At 42.0% G+C, this 20,804-nt stretch overlaps 1 protein-coding gene across 1 annotated transcript in view; it reads right to left on the bottom strand.

Moving 5' to 3' along the window:
- Positions 1-20,514, bottom strand: part of tsc22d3 (TSC22 domain family, member 3) — a 35,165-nt gene extending 14,651 nt beyond the window's left edge. Inside the window, exon 1 of the mRNA XM_061079356.1 lies at positions 19,739-20,514. Coding sequence (XP_060935339.1) covers positions 19,739-20,082 — 344 coding nt within the window. The 5' untranslated portion in view covers positions 20,083-20,514. The remainder of the gene's footprint in view (positions 1-19,738) is intronic.
- Between the last annotated feature and the right edge of the window lie 290 nt (positions 20,515-20,804).

Raw genomic sequence — 20,804 nt, 5'->3', positions numbered from 1 at the left:
CCGCATGAAAATTGTAAAACTAATATGTTCTGGCTGTAAACGCACACGTTACATCATCATTCTCGTTGCTAAATTCAGTAAAGTTAATGAAAAAATGCGTGTTAATCGTAATGCAGTTTAAAGAAGAATAAAGTGAGAGCAGTAAATGCAGCCTTGAAGATGCTTAACCTTATTTTGTTAAATCCCAGATATGGTCTTAAATATGCAAAGAATGAAATAAATCACCAAGTTCCCTATAATCTCCTTATAGTTGTGCTAAAATGTATTATTACACGTTTCTGAAGTAGTAACCACTGCTGTACATCCATGTATGTACTTTCTTAACTTCAGCAATGTTCTATTCTGCTGCCCTTTCCTCACATGTTATGTGTGAGTGGTATGTAACAGTATATCTCCCACTGTACACATAGACAAATACAAGTCTGATTCCATTGTGGAGATGCCTGTGTGGTTATAGATTAACTCAGAATCCCTCTCTCTCCTCCTCTTTGCTGTTCTGTTGAGCTGTGGCTGTAACAGGTATGACTTGTACAAGCTCAGCCTGTCTCCGAAAGGTCAAAACTTGTAAATCAAGCTGTATATATTCATTAGGGTTACGTTAGTCACAGTTGTGTCTTAAAACAAGTTTTGTAATAAGTATGGTTAAAATCTGCATCAACTATCGTCTTGTGTTGTTTCTCGTGATTGATATCAGTCCTGCAGGATTTATACTGTAACACAAGCTTCCCATTTCAGGATGTGACTCAGCCAAGGGAAGGATCAGTATCAAAAGCCGCTGTGCGATCCAAATAAACTGGGAACAGAGTGATATCCAGCCCTGGGAGTTGACAGGAACCCCAGCCTATCCTGCCTTCAAAAAGGCCAAAATGCCTCGACCAGAGATGTAAGTCGTAAAAGCTTCCCTGATTGGTCATTTGAGAGTTGTTTGTTGTTTTTGTTTTGTCACTGTTCATTTGCAGACGTGCGTCAGGGTCGAGAAGGAAGGAACAGAGACTTGACTTCAGGATATTTGCTGACAAATGCATTACATAGACAATTACACAATGAGTATAAGCCATCGAACTTGTAACTTGCATTTAGCATTGACTTCAAACATTTCCATTAAATTTGAGGCTTTTACAGCAGATGATAGTCTGACAGCAAAGTTGAGGTTCAAGCTCTCCACCCAGAAACAAACAGAAAAACCTTCCACTCAAAGGGACTTGAACTTGAGCCTGGTCTGAGTACACGAGGCAAACTTGCTATTCGGAGATGTAATTTTCCCGGTCTCGAAGCAGCACCGCCACATGTTATCTGCCGTACCAGTCATTGTATAAAAGCCAGGGTAAACAATGCAGTTTGCATTGGCCGGCTTCCAGCGTGTCCTCAAGAGGTCCAAAGTTCACCGATGAAACCAAAGAGCTCTCTCGTATCTGCCTGGCATCCAAGCGACAGGTACACAATTGCACTCGTCACGCAAGTAAAGGTAAAGTGGGGACAACACCGTGGATGCAAAAACGACAAACACGCATCAAGGCACGTAGGCACAGATTCGCAGAAATTGTCATGCATATACAGCATGCAATCAATTTTAGAAGCCACTAACGTATGCAGAAAACCTCAAACACACACACAGACACACACAAATGCCTCCCAGCAAGCACGCACAAGCAGTACACACTGTGTTTCTGTCCCTGTCTGGACGTGTAGAATTACAGTGTTTGGCAGGCGACTGCTCACATTCTTACGACACTGAAATAGAGAGATTATTTATCAACTTTACACCTTTGGTAGGACTGGAGTTTTTTCCATACTGGATTAAAGACACTTCAGACAGAAATGTTCGAACAGATTTGAAGATTGCGCCTGTGATAAAGTCAAGTCTAAAATGCCATTCAGTGGCATCAGTCAAAATAAAAACTATTTAAAAAGTGCAAGACAATAGAGCAAGTCGATAAGGATTGCTTGGTTTGAGATCTGATGGAAAGAAATCTGAGGCTGACGTAAAAATGATAATCAGATCTGACTTCTGAGCCCTGTGGTGTTTTCAAGATGGACTGATTGTCCATGAAAGCATCGTTTGGGAGCCAGTTAGCCAATCACCTTTTTCTCGTGCCCTAATCACACCAGTTCCTGCCTTGATGGAAGAGGTTCTCACTGGCATTGTCATGTCTCGGCTTATCAGCACAGCAATGTGCTGAGGGAGGAATGTCGGGGAGTTTATGATGTGACTACTTGTTAGTTACTAACACAGTACTCAAAAGTGTTCCCTGGATAGCAATCGCAACTAATCAGAGAGGACTAGGAGAAGTCAGGGAGGTGGAACACTCAGGCGTGATCCAGGATTGTCTTTGGCCTGGATACTGTAAGAACACAAGAGCAGGCTGCAGCGCATCATGAAACAGGAGAAATATGCCGGCTTAGCTTTATTGTTCCTGAATGAAGAGCAAGAATGTGGAATGATGTTTATCAGACACATCTAGGTGCTCTGTGCTACATCTATCCTTCAGTCCAGCCAACTGTATTGTTTCAATACGCACAGATAAGTTTCAGTCTCCCTGAAGTCCAAATTACAAAACACAATAGCGGTGAAGGTTCGTGCTAAGGTTTGCCAAATGTGTGTGATGTCTGATGTGCACGTTTTTTTGGAATAGTTGTGTTGTTTTATTTGCCATTGTGCTTTGAGCTTTGTCATTGTTTTTGTGATTTGAACTCCTGGGCCACCGCAAGAAGTGGCTCATTGAATTCACATTTCTGGGAAGACCACTGACCATGTCAAGTAAATACAGTTCAGATCCTATGTCTTTTCATTATATGGGTTCAGTGTAAGATTTCCATCTATCTCAGCATATTCTCATGATGTGTAAACGGTATCATGTAAGCATGTGGTCTCCATTGTTATTACGGTAAATTAGCATATGAATTGTAAAATGAAACTAATGTCTGTTCAGCTGAGCAGTTTTGAGGAACTATTCCAGGATTTGCAGAACTGAAATCAAATTGTTTCAAGTTTCCCACACCCAGTGGATAACTCCTGACCTCCATGCACTCATGCACACACCCAGCAGACTGCACGCGATAAGTCAAAAATGCCAAGTCATTGTATTTGTGTTCTGTGTGACTTCTTCAGACCAGTTTAATGACTGTGCTGTTCTTCCTTGGTAAAACTATAATTATAGTCCAACCACAAAGGCAGGAGTGTGGCGCCTGCGAGGCAGCTGCCAGTGTTTACTACAAGGATCCCCCCCCATAAAACCATAACAGCAATAGTATGAGTAGTATATGCCCCTTGTTTTTTTTCTTGTGTACATTTCATTGATATAATGGCTGATTTGGCTGTGCAACTTCTGTGTCTTGCCTGCCACCTTGTGCACAGTCACTTGTCTGCTCTCTGTGTCATCCGGGGTCTTATGTTTGTGCTGTCTTGGTTTGCTCCCCCCCCCTCTTCCTCTTCTTCTACTCCTTCGTCTTCTCTTATCATGCTTGTACGCCTCCTCCTCAACCAGCTATATTTTTCTTCCAGTTTTTTATTTTTTTATTCACAGTGTCTCTGAGCAGTAAATCATCTCTGACTGACAGGCTTTGGAACTGCCTAACCCAGGATGCTTCCCTCGAGGCAAATCATCCTGTCTCTGACCTGCCTCACATTCCTTCTTGTCTGGCACGCGCTCGCTTATTTTCGGCTCAGGTGTTGCCATTGTGGCATACATTTTCCTGTGATGAGGCGTGCACGAGGGAGTGAGACTGCGCTCGGTGTATGTAATCGTGAACTGTATCTAAATGCCAGGTGGGAGGAGTCACAGCGAAAACAACAGCCTTGTGCACAGTGAGTGGTCCCATGTCTGGGCTGTGTTCTGAGTAAAGGTGAACTCCCAGTGATGCCGTCATGTACCTTACTCCATGTTGTAAAACATCATAAAGCAAAGAAATAGGAACAAAGTGTCTTATTATCTGCTGCAGTGCTGCAAGTGTAAATTAGGCTGAATTATAGGTGTCTGCTTTTGTGAGACATGACCCACACTTATACACATATAAATACCCATAAGCTTATTTATGATATATTATCTGCGTTCAGGCTCGTTTGGAAGTTAAGGAAGTGTCGTAAGATTATTTCCTTTCACATTGAAATACAGCTAACCACATTTTGAGGTAATATTCCTGCTGTTCAAGCTAAAAGGACGCTGTGTAGTTACCCCCACATATTTCCTACAATGTCTTGATTTCCAACATAAAAAGTCTCCGAGCCATCAAAGCCCAAATGATCACAATAACAAGAATCTGTGGTATCTGCTTTCATCGGAGCGCAGTTCACCGGATACTCTGTGTCTGCGCTCGCCGGCCCCGAGCACAGCCCCTCGCTTTGTATCAAAGACTGAGCGGAGAGCTCACGCCAAAACAGGAAAATGCAAAAATGAGGAAGAGAAAGGAAGAGGAGGAGGAGAGAGATAGAGAGAGGGGGAGTGGAGGGCTTTCACAGCTGTTGTTAGGCAGTGTTTCCTCTGATAGGAGGTGTTGGCTGTACTCCCAGTACTTTAAGTGAACCGTCAAAAAAACTTGGTTACCTTGAGACACAAGGGGAGGAGCTTATTGTTGAGACAAAGGGTACAATAGAGTCTTAAATGACAATGACGTGAAAATCTAAATGTTGTTTATGGATCATTACCTGTCGTGGATTAGAAAAATGCTGCTGCGTGTTATCTGATCAAACTAAATACAACTTTCAAAGTGAATATTATTATCTCTAGGAACAATATCAAGGACATAAATGACACTATCCTGAAGTATTTGTGTTATACCCTTTAAAAGATAAATTATAGATATACCAGGTGAAACCCCCACCTGTTTCTAAGATGACACATCCTGAAACTTGCTCATTCGGATGTTTTGCAGGAGTAACAATGCTGACATCTGCAAAACGTATTAGCCACTTATCACGGGATCAAGGTCATGAGCAGAGTCTGAGTCTGTAATCTGTCCTGCTGCACGTCTCATAGTGTCTGTGACAGCAGGTGGTTAGGCTGGGTTAGACTGTCAAGTGGAAATATGAATCAAAAATATGAATTTAACAAACAAAGATTCCACAGAGAAAATGTGAAAACAGGAGAATTACCAGTATAGTAATAAACTAGAAAAGCAAAATGCTATTGCTAAGTGTTTTATTGCTTCAAAGTTGACCTGTTGCCATGTTTAGATGATTCAAACTCTGGCTTCATTACATCCTCAACAATAGTTCACTGAATGCATTTTTCTTTTTTAATTGCCTGTACAACAGATTTGACCTGGTAGTAATTATGGATTTTTATGAAGAAATAAGTGAATACAAATTGCAGCAAAACAAGACTAAGCAATTAAATCCTTAAATAATTGTATAACACTGTATTCAAATTATGTTTCTTGCCAAGGAATCGTATTGATCTGATCCAAACTGTAGAACAAGGTGTCTGTTCTCTTTTCATCATAAGCTATAAAACAGATGCATTTGTATATTGTTGTATGGTTATAGATGCACAATAAGTTACTTATCAAATAAATCAGTGTATTGATAATTTGTGCTTTTTCAGTATATGTTAATGACTTAGGATGTAAAACCTTTTCATAGTAGGAGGGTGAAAAGAAAAGTACACCAATCATGACTGTAATAAGTTAATTAATAACCTGAAGATACTATTTCTGCACAAAATTTAGGAGGTGCTCATTTCATAATATTCAATCCAAAAAGATACACAACTGAAAACGCTTGCAACAAGTTGTCCATCCACATTTAACTATGGTGGTTCCATAAATGCAAATGTCGGTTAGGATGCTGAAATGAGAGTGAACACAAGTCCTGGGAGAGGTGCTAAGCGACACTGTTTTCAACACAATGATACAGATGTTATTGTGGCTTAATATTGCATCAGGGGACGAGTACTTTAATGTCTGACTCTCTTCTGGAAAGCTGATTTGAATATGAAAAGGAGGAAGTATCCTGCTGGTCTTCAGTTTTTTTCTCTCTCTTTTATATCAACGCTCAACAATGGGTGACTTTTTTGTTTGTGTTTTCTTGAATCAGGGTGTTTCTCTGAATTTCCCAAGAAAATCACCCTTTCCTTCCAGCGGGCATTTTGGAGGTGGCCCATGGATAAAAAGTGCACAAGAAATACAGCAAACGACTTCCTCTAACCACTGACTGGAACACATGACAACACATCCCTGAAAAGGCATTTACTGATCACCAGTGTTTTTCTAACTTGTTGGGTCAGTTTGTTATGTAACATCTGGTGAGAACAGGCCTTTGTCTTAGAATCTGGATGAAACCTACAGATCACTCATAACTGGAGTGTTGCAACCTTTGACGTATCTGTTGCCCATACGCTGCAAACTGGGTTGTTCGATGGTATTGTGGTTTGTTCCATTTTCAGCTTATATGGTTGTCAAATTGCCCCACATATGTTGTAGATTAGCTTTACTGGAGAGATATGTCCTTCCTGCTGCCACTGTTTGCTAAATAAGAACCAACAGAAGAAAAACAAACCAAGCATGCTGTTTCGTAACAGCTTTATTGTGTATGTGCACCGTTTTCCTTCCAACACAACTTGACCCTGCATACGACTGCGGCCTACAGCGGAGCCAGGCGTAAACTATGCTAAACAAGCCCGAGGCTGATGGATCGGTAAACACGTTAGGGTTGAGCAGTGCAAGGGTGCGTGGAAAAGGCAGATGGAAATGTGAAGAGAGGAAAAGAGTCATGCAGCACACAGATGATTATGATTTCCTGTTAAATTCCTGTAAATGTGAGCCTCCACTTATGGAAGCAAGGAAAAAGGATCTAAAATGCGAGTTGCTCCTTCAAACACACTCCTGATTAACAAGGTGGTCTCATTTAAAAAAAATAATTTCTTGTTTCTTTCTATGTGTCTTTTTCATTTGGAATTGATTTGCTTAGAAACTTTCTCCTCTTCAGTTGCTCGGTTTGACCATTGCTGAGCACAGAGCTGTTAAGAATAGGTCAACCACAAGGTCAACTATCAGTCTCCCAGCTGAGCTCGAGCTCTTAGCAGAAGATGAACCTACTGACGCCAAAAAATTCATTCTTGAACCCGACTGACCTTTTCACTGGCGGCTCACAAGCACTGAAGGGGTTGAGACTTGGAGAGTTACATACATTTCCTCTCTGTCCTCTCTCCCTCTGCCCAAATACTGCAGGCTCCACTTCCACTTTATAACACCTTACATTCAAGCCAGTAAGAAATCGGTCTTTGTTTGCAGCTCCCTGACAAACTCGTGTCCGAGTTGTTGATGGTAGTTTGGATGGAATTAGGTTGTTGGGTTTTCTTGGTACTCGATTTTGGAAGAACAAATGAGCAAAGGGAGGGAGAGGACATTTTCAGCATTTGTCAACATTCCTCCCGGGCTCGTACACTTTCTTGGCAGTGACCTCGCTGCTTCCTCAGCATCGGCGCTGCATGTGTTTCTTTGCTGCAAAAGCATCTATGTTATTTCGGGTGGCTGTTGTTTAGCTCAATCCCAGACTGTGTAAACACACCACAGCATGCGAACATAACGACGTGTCTGTGAGTCACTCTGCTCCATGACAGCATACTGGAAGGAATGCAGACGGAGGTCATTTAATTTCACTGGTGCTAATTGCGATGGCACAGTGAGATGGCTGGGCAGAGAGAGGCATAATGCCCCCATCAGACTCGACCACCGCAGGCTGCCCCATTGGTACGACTGCCTCTCATAAACACAGTGACACAAAGGCACAAGTTAGGCCTTGGACAGGACACATCTTGTTATTTTTGCTCATTTGCTAGAGCCGCCCACTGTCTCTCAGCTGGGCAACGACCAGGAACAATCACAGACTCACTGAAACTTAGCACAGGCATTTATTTTTCCTCTTGCAGGCTCTCGTCTGCCATAAAGTTATCCAGGGAAAAAGAGCCTGGCAGGACAGATGCACGTTTTCCTTCCACCGCTGCTGTTGCCTGCCAGTGGAACCAATCTGGTCCTCAGCCCTGCAAGCTTCTGCTTTTGGTTTCGTAGAACTGTTCGCATAATAAAACGCTGATATGATCAGCATTATCTTTTCATGAACCTTGACTCTATTGTTATCAAGGAGGAACTATTTGCATTTTGAGGTTTTCTTCTTCTTTGCTGGTCCCTTAGGATCCGCTTGTCCGTGCTGAGGTTGCGTAAGTAGCCGACCAAGTGGGGTATCCCTGGGTCGTCCCTCTCCCCAGTCACCCCCCCAATAGAATCATTCCAGTGAATTCTGGGTCTACCTCAGTCCTGGCTGTGTGAGCCCAGTAAACCTTCAGTGGAATGATTCCTGGAGGCCTCCTGAATAGATGCATGAACCACCTAAAATGTTCCCTTTCTACTGGAAGGAGCAGCAGGTCTACCCTGGGCTCTGTGTGTCTGAACTGCTCACCCTCTCTTCCTTTATCTCTTAGGCTGATCCCAGCAACCTGACGGAGAAAACTTAATTTGTCTGATTGACCGTGCGCCCATAGGTGAGGGTTGAAACACAATCATCCAGTAAATCAAGAGTCAAGCAGAACGGTTCTATCTTTCAGCTTCCTCCTTTTTTCTTTCTCATTCTCTGCTTTTCTGTTTTTTTCACACAGAGCCTGCCTCCATTACTGCAGGGACACTTAAAGCCAATGAGAGTTTGGAAACTTGGAAGCCCCAGTAACAAACAGGAAACCGTGCAGTCAAAGTTTGATTATAGTTCATGGGGATTTGCCAGTCATTTAGCCTTTTCAGAGAATGTATACCGTAAACGTTAACTCAGGATGGCAGCTAGATGACATTCAGTTTTTTGCCAACCTCTGCTTTTGCCTTACGGGGGGAAAAAAGGCTTTCTTCATTTAGCAATGAAATTTATTGCATACCACAATTCATCTGGTGCAACAAACGCGTTGCACCAAAGCAAGAGCAGGTTGCCCAACACGTCTCCCACTCAGTTTCCCAGCTTGAACGTAGAAGTCTCTCGCTCGCTTGTTTTTTCTCATCCTGTCAATGTTGTGCAAAGGACCGATTTAATGATGCAATTACAGATGACAGCACAACACAAAGGTTCCCGGAGTTGGGGTAGGTGTTGTAAGGGTGTCTTTCAAGATTATGCAAATTAGTCTTTAACTGACCTTAATGTTAAATGCCACTCAGATACTGTGGAGTAACTTACCAGTGTGATTGTGTTATGGGGAAGTAGATGCAACTGACTCCAGTATTAATCTATTTATACGTTTATTGATGGTGCTTAACTGTATTTGACATGAACTCTCTGACCCAAACTGTTTCCTATTAACAGTTTAATACCATTTGTCCAGTCGCATGGCAAGAGAGTCACGCTCAGAAAACGCTGAAACTCAACAATCCCACATCCATCCCAAATAGTTCAAACTTGTTTAATAGTGAGTAAGAAAAGTTAAATCAGAAAAAGTGTTGTGTCAGACTGCAGATGACCACTAAATTCAACAACAGTTCATGTGACTGGTCGCGGTGCTTTCCTGTGTTCTCCAAAGCGTGATCCCATGACCTCCAGGAGTTCTGAGAACTAACTGTGTTCTTTCCCAGTGACTCTTTTTCATTTCTCAGTAATGGGCTGTGACAAAATCCGTTGCTAAAGTGTTTTCTAATACTGATCATCATGTCGTGCAGAGTACAAAACATCTTGAGAGTGTTTGTGTAAGAGCCTTCGTGTGTGTGTGTGTGTGTTCTTTGGATGAATGCTTGTGGACACATTTGCATGTGATTTGAGCTGAGGCAAGGTGAGGTCTGAAGTGCATCCTAATTTCCCTGCTTTATAGTTTTCTTACTCTTCCTTGTGTGTGTGTTTGTGTGGGTGTATGTGTTCACGTACACTTTAGGTACATGATGTACCCAACCTGTGTGTGGTTAATGCCCAGGCTAATGATAGGCTTGGCTGAAACCCACTCCACAAAAGCAGTGTCTGGCTGTGTTGTGCTTCAGACTATTGTGGTAAGAAAGAAAAAAAAAAAGATTCAGTGTGGGATAACTGCGCTCGGATTATGAAACAGTCGTCCAGGGAGTAACAGATGGAAAAAGCCTCGGACTAAATTTGAAATGAATCGCGGGTATGCCAGTTCTTTTAGAGGATGCTGCCAGTCAAAGAATAGTTACATATCCAACAGAATTCCAGTTTTTTTTATTCAATTTGGACACAAAATCACAGTCAAGCTTTGACACAGTCAGTTGCTAAATTTACTTTAATCCCCATGGATCTGCAGAAAGATACAGTTCAGAAAAGATTTTCTATCTCAGCCAAACTTGCACTTGGCCTTCAGTCGCAGGCGGAGTTACCACACTCTCACTCATCATGCAGTCAGAGAAGGAGCGGGGATCCCGAGGTAATGAAAAAAGGACTGGATGAAATTTGTATTGCTCTCCAGCCGGCAGCTCGTACCGCTCAGCCTGGGTGGTGCAAGTCTAATCACGGCATCATTCCAGCCTCCCTTCATCCAGACCATGAACTCTATACAACACACATACTTTCCATTATCGGACTAACACTGTAGTACAGCATGTTGTTGTGTGCAAACTGCAGTCTGGTGGAAATAGCCAGCTAACCTACATCCACCCAAATATAATAATAATATAATATCAGGGGTCATGCAAGTGGTATTACTGTCTAATGTGTATTTAAAGAGTGTAATTGTAATACATAGACTTTTTGATATTTAATTACTCACAGTCACATCCAGGGACTGTGAGTAATTGACAGTCTGTTGACAGGGTGAGGGTTAGTGTTGACAGGCTGCCTTATTATCTAGATAGGCGCCATAGCCATGGTCCAAACAGATAAGGCAGTGAGGGTGAGCCTTGGTCAGTCCAACCCCCCTTATATAAGTCCAAGTGCTGCCAACTAGAGCAAGTGAGGTGAAGAGATGGAGAAAGAGAGAATGAAGAAAGAGAGGGAATAAAAAACGAGGATAAAGAAAAGGGGAGATAGATGTTGCGAATATACGAGGAAAGGTCAAAGAGACTTGCACAAACAAGAAGCATGAAAGGATTTTAATGGATGGGTGGTGCTACTTCTCTCTTTTGAAGTATTTGTTGAATCATTTTTGTAAGAACGCTTCCTTCCTTTTGTTGTTTGAATATTTCCCAATTTGTACGTTCCACACCCTTCTTACAGATGTCTGTGTTATTATGTAATTATTTTTGATTTTATATTTATTCTTCTCATTTATTCTTGTTTGATTTAGGACAGTTTCAATGTTTCAAATTGGTGTTTAGAGGCTGAAGCCTGCAGGCCTTAGTACTCTAGTACTCTGTAAACATTTTTCTACGTGATGACAGCACTAAATTATGATTTAGAGCCATAGCAAAGCAATCCTCCCATAGTTATAAAGCAATTAGGGAATTGCCCACAAAGGGCAGATTTCATTTTCACTTTCAGTTAATTACTTTAGTCTTTTCTTTACTACCAAATAATTCAAATTTCAAAGTCTGTTATGTGTATTTTACGAGAAAAAAACTCAACAGAATATTATGAAAATTCTTGTTAAATTACTACTTTTTTTCTCATATATAATAATTCTTTTTTTTTTCATAGAAATAGTTATCAATTACATCTTTGTGACTTTTCTTCCAATTACAAGTAATGCTGTAAAGTTGAATACATATTCCTCTTTCATGTTAATCTAACATTTTTGTGTTCAAAATAAGGGAGTGACATTTTATATGAATTAAAATTAATTAGAGAAGCTGGGCGTGGTCAATCCCGTCTTATGTCTCACAAAGACTTTTTCCGGCACACTCTGATCTCGAGGATTTGATTCAGATGACAACCTTGACATGTTTCTTAAACGTGTCTAATCCACCTCTGGAACATACTGTATCGCCACTGTCTGTCACACAGGACAAAAGAGCTTAGCTGGATTCAGCTGTGGTGATGTGTCAACAACAACATAATGCTGTGGGTCACCTTTACCTCACCTAGTGTGCGTGTCTTCATGTTTGTGCGTGAGTGTTTGTGTTGCCAAGGGGCGTGTGTCTTGTCTACCAGACAGACACTCAGACGATTTACTTATCCCAGGGCCTTGTGGCTTTTATTAGATAAGATAGCCTGATTAAAAGATTATGAGAATTATTTCAAACAAAATAAATGCAAATAGATTTGCTAGTAAGGTTGTGATGGAGTCTTTCCAGCTAAACCTTATACAACGATACTTTTGTAAAAAAAAATCACCATACCAACAATTCCCATTAAAAGCCCAAAAATGAGGATCATTCAGTCCATCTTTTATATGCAGACTATAAGACTCTTTGTTGAAAATATATACTGTTCTTTTACATGTGTGTTACATATGCTTTCTTACCAAATAAGATGAAAATGCCCCAAAACATAAAAAGGCTAAAATAATGTCAAGGTCACAAAGTTTTGAAGATTAAATAGTGAATTTTGAGGGTGTATTTCTAGTTATATGCTGCAAATGACTATTTTCTGTCATCAGGTATATATGATCATCTTTAAATAAAGAAGTGACTGTGTTCTTTATAATGTCAAAGGTGTACTTCACTGCATGGTATGTTTGTCATGAAGTTGTTGGACGAGTGAACTTGTAACCACACTGTGATGATAAAGAGTGAACACAGGTAATTGTATCAGCTGCGGTACAGGGTGTGTCTGTAGACTTCTGTCTGCTGGAGTCTGTGGAAATAATGGCATTCATTGTGTGCGTCTGTGTGTGTGAGTTTGTTAGTGAAATGTGTATTATTGGGAGCTAAAAGTATGCATCCACCTATTAGACAGCAGAGACGGTTGAGCCAATAGAAGAGCTCTAAAAGGGACCACATACAGTGACTTTCAGGTCCATCTACACACACATGTGGCACTTGCACACAGACCATTCAAATGAGTCTCCAGGCAATCTTCGGGCACAGCACCAAGGGCAACCCATTCACACGGTGACAACACAACAAGTCAGTAACTCAAGAGGTCCACTAAGAAGCCATTATTGTCCATCCCTCTTTAAATTGGTCCCACAGTGATGAGAATCAGGCACAGGACTCATTCGTGGTGCAAAGTCACCAAATGGTCACCAGCACACGTTAGAAAAACCAATGTTTTTTCAACACTGTTAATTAATCTCTCGCTCTCCAACTGTCTCTATTCAACACTGAAGTGGTCGAAGTCTGGCTGTTGAGGAAACTCATAAAAACAGCCGTAAAACAAACTCTTTTCAGGGCTTTTTACATCCTCCCACAGTCAAAGAATCACTTCCTTTAGCCGCACATAGACAACTGCCGTCCACCTATATCCTAGAGTGTCAACACCGCACTTTTTTTGTCATTGTCTATGTTTTGTCATTGCGCCAGCCTCCTGTCTGGCTGTTTGTCTACCTCGGACTCTCTCTCTCCCTCTCTCTGGCGTGACATTGCTCAGACCTCGCCTCCGTGGCCTTTGTTTGTCAGGGATTGGCCCGGTAAGACTCGCCCGGCCATGGATCTGTTCCTCCGACACGACATCCTTCCCCTCGCCTTCTCCCAACTAATCCCCCGACTTTTGTTTACATCCGTCCTCCCCCTGCCACCTGCAACCCGTGTTGTTATGTAACTCTCCTCATACCTCTCTGGGACACGTAGTATTTTCTTTTGACTAGAGACACGCAAATACACTGTTTATTTCAGCTGCGGGAAGAAAAAAAAAATGGATGAAAAAAATGTAATTTGATACGGGTTCTGTCGTCGGCAGGGATGTGTCTGACATTTTCAAAGCTTTCATGTGGGGCAGACAACTGGGAGAGACCACCACAGCAAAAGTTTCAAATTCAGCATGTGTGTTTCACCTCATAATGTGTTGTATATATGCAGGACTCAAAATCGCACTTTTCTCTCCTGGGAATTTCTTTGTAGCAGTGGAAGGGATAAGACATTTGAATTTCAGCATTAGTCAGATTCACTCTGATCCCAATGCATGCTACAGCCTGTAGCAGCATTCGTATAAAAACACAGACACAATACTGCTTTAATTGTGCTGTATGTTTGTGGTATGCTGTTTTTTTTTCCCATTCTTTAGAATTGGTCCGGAAAATCTTACAGAAGTTGAAGAATACAGAGGAAACAGTGTTTAGTTGACTTTATCCTACATCTTTACATTCCCGACTGATTTATCTGCTTCTATTGTGACGCAATGTGATCTGTAGTCAGTATACACCCAGGGTTGGTGGTGGGAGGAACAGCCAGATGTTATTTACCCACAGTTCTTGCATGTCCAGATGTGATTCAGCACCTTTGTTTCTCCTCTCTCACTCCCACGTGTTTTTTTACAGTCACTTTTCAACAGAAAAATCTCGAAAGCATTTAAACACAACAAAACATCCAGAGGCAGGGTGCAGTATTCTCTCTGAGTGAGTCCTCCCTGTGTGTTTGTTGCCTTTGTGATGAGTATGCTATGCAAATCACAAGCCGACCAGTGTCTGGGCAGGTAGGACTGCTCTGCTTTGACTGATAGATCATGTTATCAGGTGCATCAGACATGTAAATTAACTTAACCGGCCAATCTCCAGGAATATTCAATGTATTTTATTATATTTTATTCTTCTGTGCTGCAGATAATTCGTCCACTGTCATGTACTGAAACTTACACTGACTTTTTTTTAGAGCCGACACAACGGAGAAGTTTGAAATGACGCCGCAGACACTTGCTTATTGGGTCTTTTCAGTCTTTGTTGATTTATCAGGTGCTGATGACCTCCCCCAGAAGAAAACACTGATAGGCCAACCAACATGGATAATCAATTACAGGCATACTGCTGACCCTGTTGTTTTTGCTGATTATACAACTGCTCATATGTGTAGGAAACAAGCTAAATCATTGCAGCAATCTTCGATAGATCCCATGTAATGCAACGTCTTCAGCCCTACATTGGGTGAACGTGAGTGGTCAAGTGATGTGCATTTACAGGTGTGGTAGTATAGACAGGGATTAATACTGATACAGAGCCTAAATGCTTGTGTGGACAGAGGTCGTGTTAGTTTGAAAGGAAAACACTTAGTAGTGTGGATGTCGGTCTAATCTGACATTGAATCCTTCCCTGAGTTAGAAAAAAACTCCATTGATAGTCACAGTTTTAAGGATTATTAAATATACATTTGTATGGATATCCGGATGTTGTAAATGATCTGTATTTATATTGAGTTTTTTAGTCTTGATGACAACTCAAAACCCTTTTTCTATAAGACGCAATTCGATGTTCAGTATTCAACCCAAGGACATTTTGTACACATGGCAGAGACACTTTCCATAACCTTTCCACACTGGATCACTGAACATAGGTCTCCACTCAGAAAAAACATGGATATATAGTGGCAAAGCTACTTTGCGGTTTACATTTGGATCACAAAGTGGAGCTTTAGGAAAACCAGTGGGGTCTCTGACACAGCTAGAGTCTGTCTCCACTCAATCTTGGGAGGGCCGAGGTCATGCTCAGTAGTTAACTGGGCCATAGCCAAAGGCCAGTGGTCATCCCATTCCAAAGTCCGACCTTTAACATTGTTATGACGCCCATGGTTGCCAGAGCAGAAGTGTCAGAAGGACAAACATTCAGGTCGGAGCAGAAAGGGAATCTTCGTCTGAGAGCAGATTTTTCTTTGGAAGTGAATGACTGTAGCTTTTAACAGAAAGGCAAAGTAAAAAGCTTCCCAACGTTTTTTCGATCGCCAACAACTCTAAAAATATAAATGTTTCGCTCGTTCAGGACATGTCTCCTTTTCTTTTTTATTATTCCAACTCCTCATGCTTTTTAACACATTGAGCTTTTTCTAAATTTTGGGAATTTTATAATTGGTGTCTACGGGATGCTTCGATAGTGGTAACATCATACGAGGACCTGGTGACATCATCACATGCATTGGATATTGGCAGTGTGTCAACATCACTTCTTGAATTTGACCAACTCAGCATTCACAGCGTATGTTCAGCAGGGATCGCATTATCTGGTATTGGCACTTTAATAGATGGGTCGTTATGGTCTTATCTATTAAATTGGAGTTCTCTCAGATGAAGAGTGCAAACTCCTGCTCAGCTCTGTCACGTCTTTGACACTTTGTTACATCTTCTTGGCCTTTATGTTCTTTCTCTTTTGTGTTTTGACTGACCGACTGGTCGCGGACATGAAGTCTTGTGATACATTTTGATGTGTCATCACTGCAGGCTTTTCTCCCCTCTTGACCATATGCCATGTGACGGAGTTGAGTAGCTGCTAAGAGCTGAGTGGCTGCCTGGGGTGAAGGTGTGTCACAGCCTCTCTCATTCCAGCCAAGTGTCGCCTCTCTAAGCCTCACAGGAAATCAGCACATTTCCCTCTGGTCTTATCCTGTGGAAATCACAGATCCCATCCCTCTCGGCTCCCTGGCTCTACCTCAACGGGACAAATTCTGCTCTCAGCAGATTTCTGTGACCTTTAATCATTTACATAACAAGCCACTGCTTCATACTGATGTTCAACCAGTCTGAGTTTTATAACTCGGGCAATGCTAAACACTTTATTCTGTTAACAAGTGTCAAATGAGAGCGATGGCTTCTGGGTAGAATGACCACCCATGTTGAGGTCACAGTAAATAAGTTCGGCAGGGCTTTCATCAGAAGCTGGGCCCTTCTGAAGTGAGCACTTGAAAAATGCATGAACTTCTGCAATCCTCAGCTCAGCAAGGCAGCTTTCTCGTCCCAACTGCCAGGATTAGACTTTGAGTACATGTTTGAATGAATGAGTGCATTTGTGTTTCTGTTGGAAAAAAACACATGGGTACACAAATCAATGTTTTAATCCTGCGAGAAAGCCCCTGCATGGAAGCCACATGATCGCTGTGTGTGACTCCCCCTCTGAAGAAGGGAAGGTTCAGGAACAAAGTGTTCTGGCTAAAGATTTTGGTTGTCAGGCAAACAGTTGGCACAGACAGGTGCACGGCAACTCCGGCCAATGGCATGAGTGAGCACATTGACTCTGAGCCAGAAACGGCATAAATATTGGCACTTATAACATTATTTCCCTCAACCCTGTGACATCTGAGCTCTGTGACTAATTAAATCATCTACATTGGAGATAGTTTTTCACATAAACAGACAAGATGAAACTTTGAACATTGACTTGTTTGCTAATAAAAGCATTATAAGAATATTCTACAAAACTGTATAACCATTAAACCCTTGGTTAGTGAAGAAGAACTGAATCAGAGCAGTTCAGAAAAGCCTCCAGCAAAGCCCTGCCAGCGGTCATTAATAAAGGTAGGACACTGTAATCACTGAATGCAGGGAATAATAAATCATCTTAGCACATCCAATAAGTTTGAGAACAATTCATATGCACTAAAAGAAAAGTTTTGTGTGAGCAGCTCTGTTTGTTCAGAGGTCGTGCCAGTTGGAGCTGGCAGTCCTGAACTCAGAGTTTCTTCACCTGTTGTTCTTCATCCAACAGAATCATAAAGACACGCCCTCACTATCATAAATAAATCAGGAACAGATTGTTCCTTTGTTGAATAATGCAGCTCCGATCAGCAAGAAAAATATCAGCTGAAACGGTGTCGAATTAATGAGCATTGAAACAGCTGTTGTGTAACTTCAACAGGCGGAAAAATAAAGAGAGTGTGTGGACGTTCTGCAAATATCTCATGCCGTTTGTCAGGTGTTAAAACAATTTTTTAAAAAACTGTTACTCTTTCCATCCGTCTGAGTATTTGGCACTGATTCACTTTTTCCAGACAAAAGCCATCAAATCAAGGTTAACCATCACTCGCTGTGCACCATAAATGTGTTTACTCCTATTGACTGTAGTCAAGCAGAAACAATCAATACCTCGGGCGATAAGAAGAGTCTTAAAGAGCCTGTAGCACATAACAAGTTAAAACGGGTTAAAATTTAACTTACTTGGTAATTCTTAGGCAGCCTGAGCGTGATAACATGCTGATAACACGTCTTAGCCAGAGAACATTATGATATGATATCATCAGCAAATAACTGAATCCTTGATAACAAACGCCATATACATGTTTACTACAGGTACACTTTATCAGGGTAGACGAGGAGGGAAAGTAGTTTTACGTGCGATGTGTTAATTCATGTCACTCAGAATAAAAAATATTCTCAAGTATCTGTACCAGGGGGGGACTTGTGTTGGAAAGTTTTTAGGATTTTAAGTTGATATACTTTCATTCAATTATTTTACATTATTCGAACATAGTTTCCTGATATTCTCTTTTTTTCATTATTTTACTTGAAATATAATGACAAGAACTTAATTGTACAGCTTCATACAGAGTCAGTGTGGGTATAGACACCAGTCAGTCGATTTGAATGTACAGTGACTTCAAGGAAACAGCCTGTTGACAAGAAAGCAATGTACGTTTGAGGCCAAAGGTACATTTTTATCCAGATTCCTTTTGTACACCATAAAAAACCTTTATTACCTGATTATCAGACCAATGTTATCCTACATGTCATATGTACAGTATGTCTGACATATATGTTATGATCCTTTAACACATATCTCTCTTTTATGGACTCAAGTGACTACAGCTCCAGAATATATGACATTCAGGTGGCCACAATAACAGTTTTGTGTTGTTTCAGGGCTATCTGCTGTTTTCCCGGTACATCTCCACATTTTACTGCTCCGATAACCACACACACACCATGTGTAATGACAGCTTCTCCGCTGGCTCGGGTTCAGGAGTTCAGCGATGGTCAAAAACTGTTGCCGACTGCAAGGAGGGTAACTGTTCATTTGAGGGCTGAAGTCATTTGATGGCAGCTGCCAAACAAACCATCACGGTGCCAACAGCTTTGTAGCAGGATATTCTCCTCCTTGCAAAACAGTGCGAAGTGAGCTGCCAAACACCAATTTAGAAACACTGTTTGGTGGAGGCTGAGAGGGAGTTACGCCAGTTTTAATTGACCTCTAACAATAAAAGTTATTTTTAATTGAATCAATATGACAAGAACCTGTTGTTTTCGATTAAGGTTCGCTCTTGTTTACCTCTGTTCTCTGGCATGTTTTTCTAATATTGTGTTGTTTTGAAGTAAAGACCCTTTGATAATGTTTCACTTCTACTTTGAGACTGAATTTAGGAACAACATGTCCTTCTTAGAGTTAAAAATACGTCTTGCAGCTATTAGTCATCCTTGAAGTGATTGGTCTCGCTCAAAGGAAAACACTTTATAATGTTAATACAGTTCCACACATGGACATATCACGTTATGTCGGGTTATGTAACGTGTGTAAGATGCTGCGTGACGGACATGGATGTTGGAGACACTGTGAGCAGCATAAACGTTTGTGCATTGAGGTTTGTTTTGGATGCTCATTCCAACTACTTTTTATTTGAAATATTAGTAAGAAAAACACAAAGTTAACCTGAGTAAATTAAACAAAACCTGAGCCGATCTATGTTTACATCAAATGGTGTGTAGAAGTTATAGATGTGCTTTTACACAGTTATATCGGTAAGCCTCTTTCTGGCCTCTACTGAATCCATATCAGTAAAAACTTATGTCAGCCTTTTGAGATGAAGGGCTAATCCCAGAAACCAGAGTACTCACCGAAACCGTCTGCTTCATTGAAGCAAAATATCAGCAAGACGATGCTTAATATGTGTATTTCCATAAGAGGTGAGGTGGATTTGGAACTGAATTTACCAAACAGAAGTGAAGACTAACTTGCACCTGAAGAATACTAAAAACAGACCTTTTAAATTGAGTTGTTGCCTTATCAGATAAGCCTGTACCCATCGGATAAGAGAACACCAGACGTACCTGTGAAAGAAGAGCAGTATGGACAACATGGTCTGGTCAATGTTGCTGTTGCAGATGCCCTCGTTGAAAAGGAAGCATGGGTCCCTAACCACCGACTCCAGGGAGTCCTGCCTCATGATGTTGTTCAGCTTGTCTGTGTTCAGGTTCTGGTACACCAGCTGGTTGCGGAGCTGGCGGAAGTGGGTGACACTGGGACTTGTTGGGCTTCCAGGCAGGGCCCCCCTGGTGCCCTGGAGGCCCTGAGCCGGACCCCCGGACATGGAGTCATCATAGCCGTTGGCCAGGTCCAGGCAGCAACTGCAGCAGTCCAGGCCAATGGGCGAGAGGCAGTCATCCTCTGACATCTTGGAGGACAGGTGGATGGAAGGGAAGGACGTCCAGGTGAAGGAAGGCTAGACGCTGGATGACACAGACTGAGGTGTATGTGGAAAAACAAAGTGAAAGTCACTGTCAGTATCGGGCTGTGCTCTTCAGCTCGGGCGAAGAGGCTGGCAGGCAGCCTGGACCGGTAAACAGAGCTCTGTCCTTTCCTCACTTCACGGCCTGGAGGGCTAAATGCAGGTTGAGCTCCTCCCTGAGATGTGCAGTCACGCTGGGCCACTCCGCCTGCTTCTATCCCTGAGTTTCCCCTCCTGTGGCTCTGCTGCGTTTAGCCTTTTGTCCTGGGCTGACGCTGCTGCAAGTGTTGCTACTGTGGCAGGAGAAAAAGTGAACGCCCCACGCACACACACACACACACACACACACTCACTCACACACACACTCACTCACACCGATTCAGCAGGAGTGTGCTTGAAAGCAAAACCCAGAAGCTGCTAGCTGCTTATCACTTTTTTTTCCCCCTGCACTTTTTTTTCTTTGGTTGGCGTGCATAGAGACGGAGGGAGGGAGTAAACAGGGTGAGGGACAGAGGGAGGGAGCTCAGGGTGGGGAAACCATGTGATTGGTAAGAAAGCATTGTTGGCTCACGTACCGGGCCCTCCTCTTTCGCTTTTCAGCTAAGCAGTGCAGGCATTAGAGGGAGGGAAACACAGAGGGAGGGAGAGAAGCGGCCGAGCATGCTTAA

This window comes from Limanda limanda, chromosome 10 (assembly GCF_963576545.1).
Source record: "Limanda limanda chromosome 10, fLimLim1.1, whole genome shotgun sequence".
Classification (NCBI taxonomy): domain Eukaryota; kingdom Metazoa; phylum Chordata; class Actinopteri; order Pleuronectiformes; family Pleuronectidae; genus Limanda; species Limanda limanda.
The sequence above is the reverse complement of the archived record's forward strand: the minus strand, read 5'-3'. Positions and strand labels throughout refer to the sequence as shown.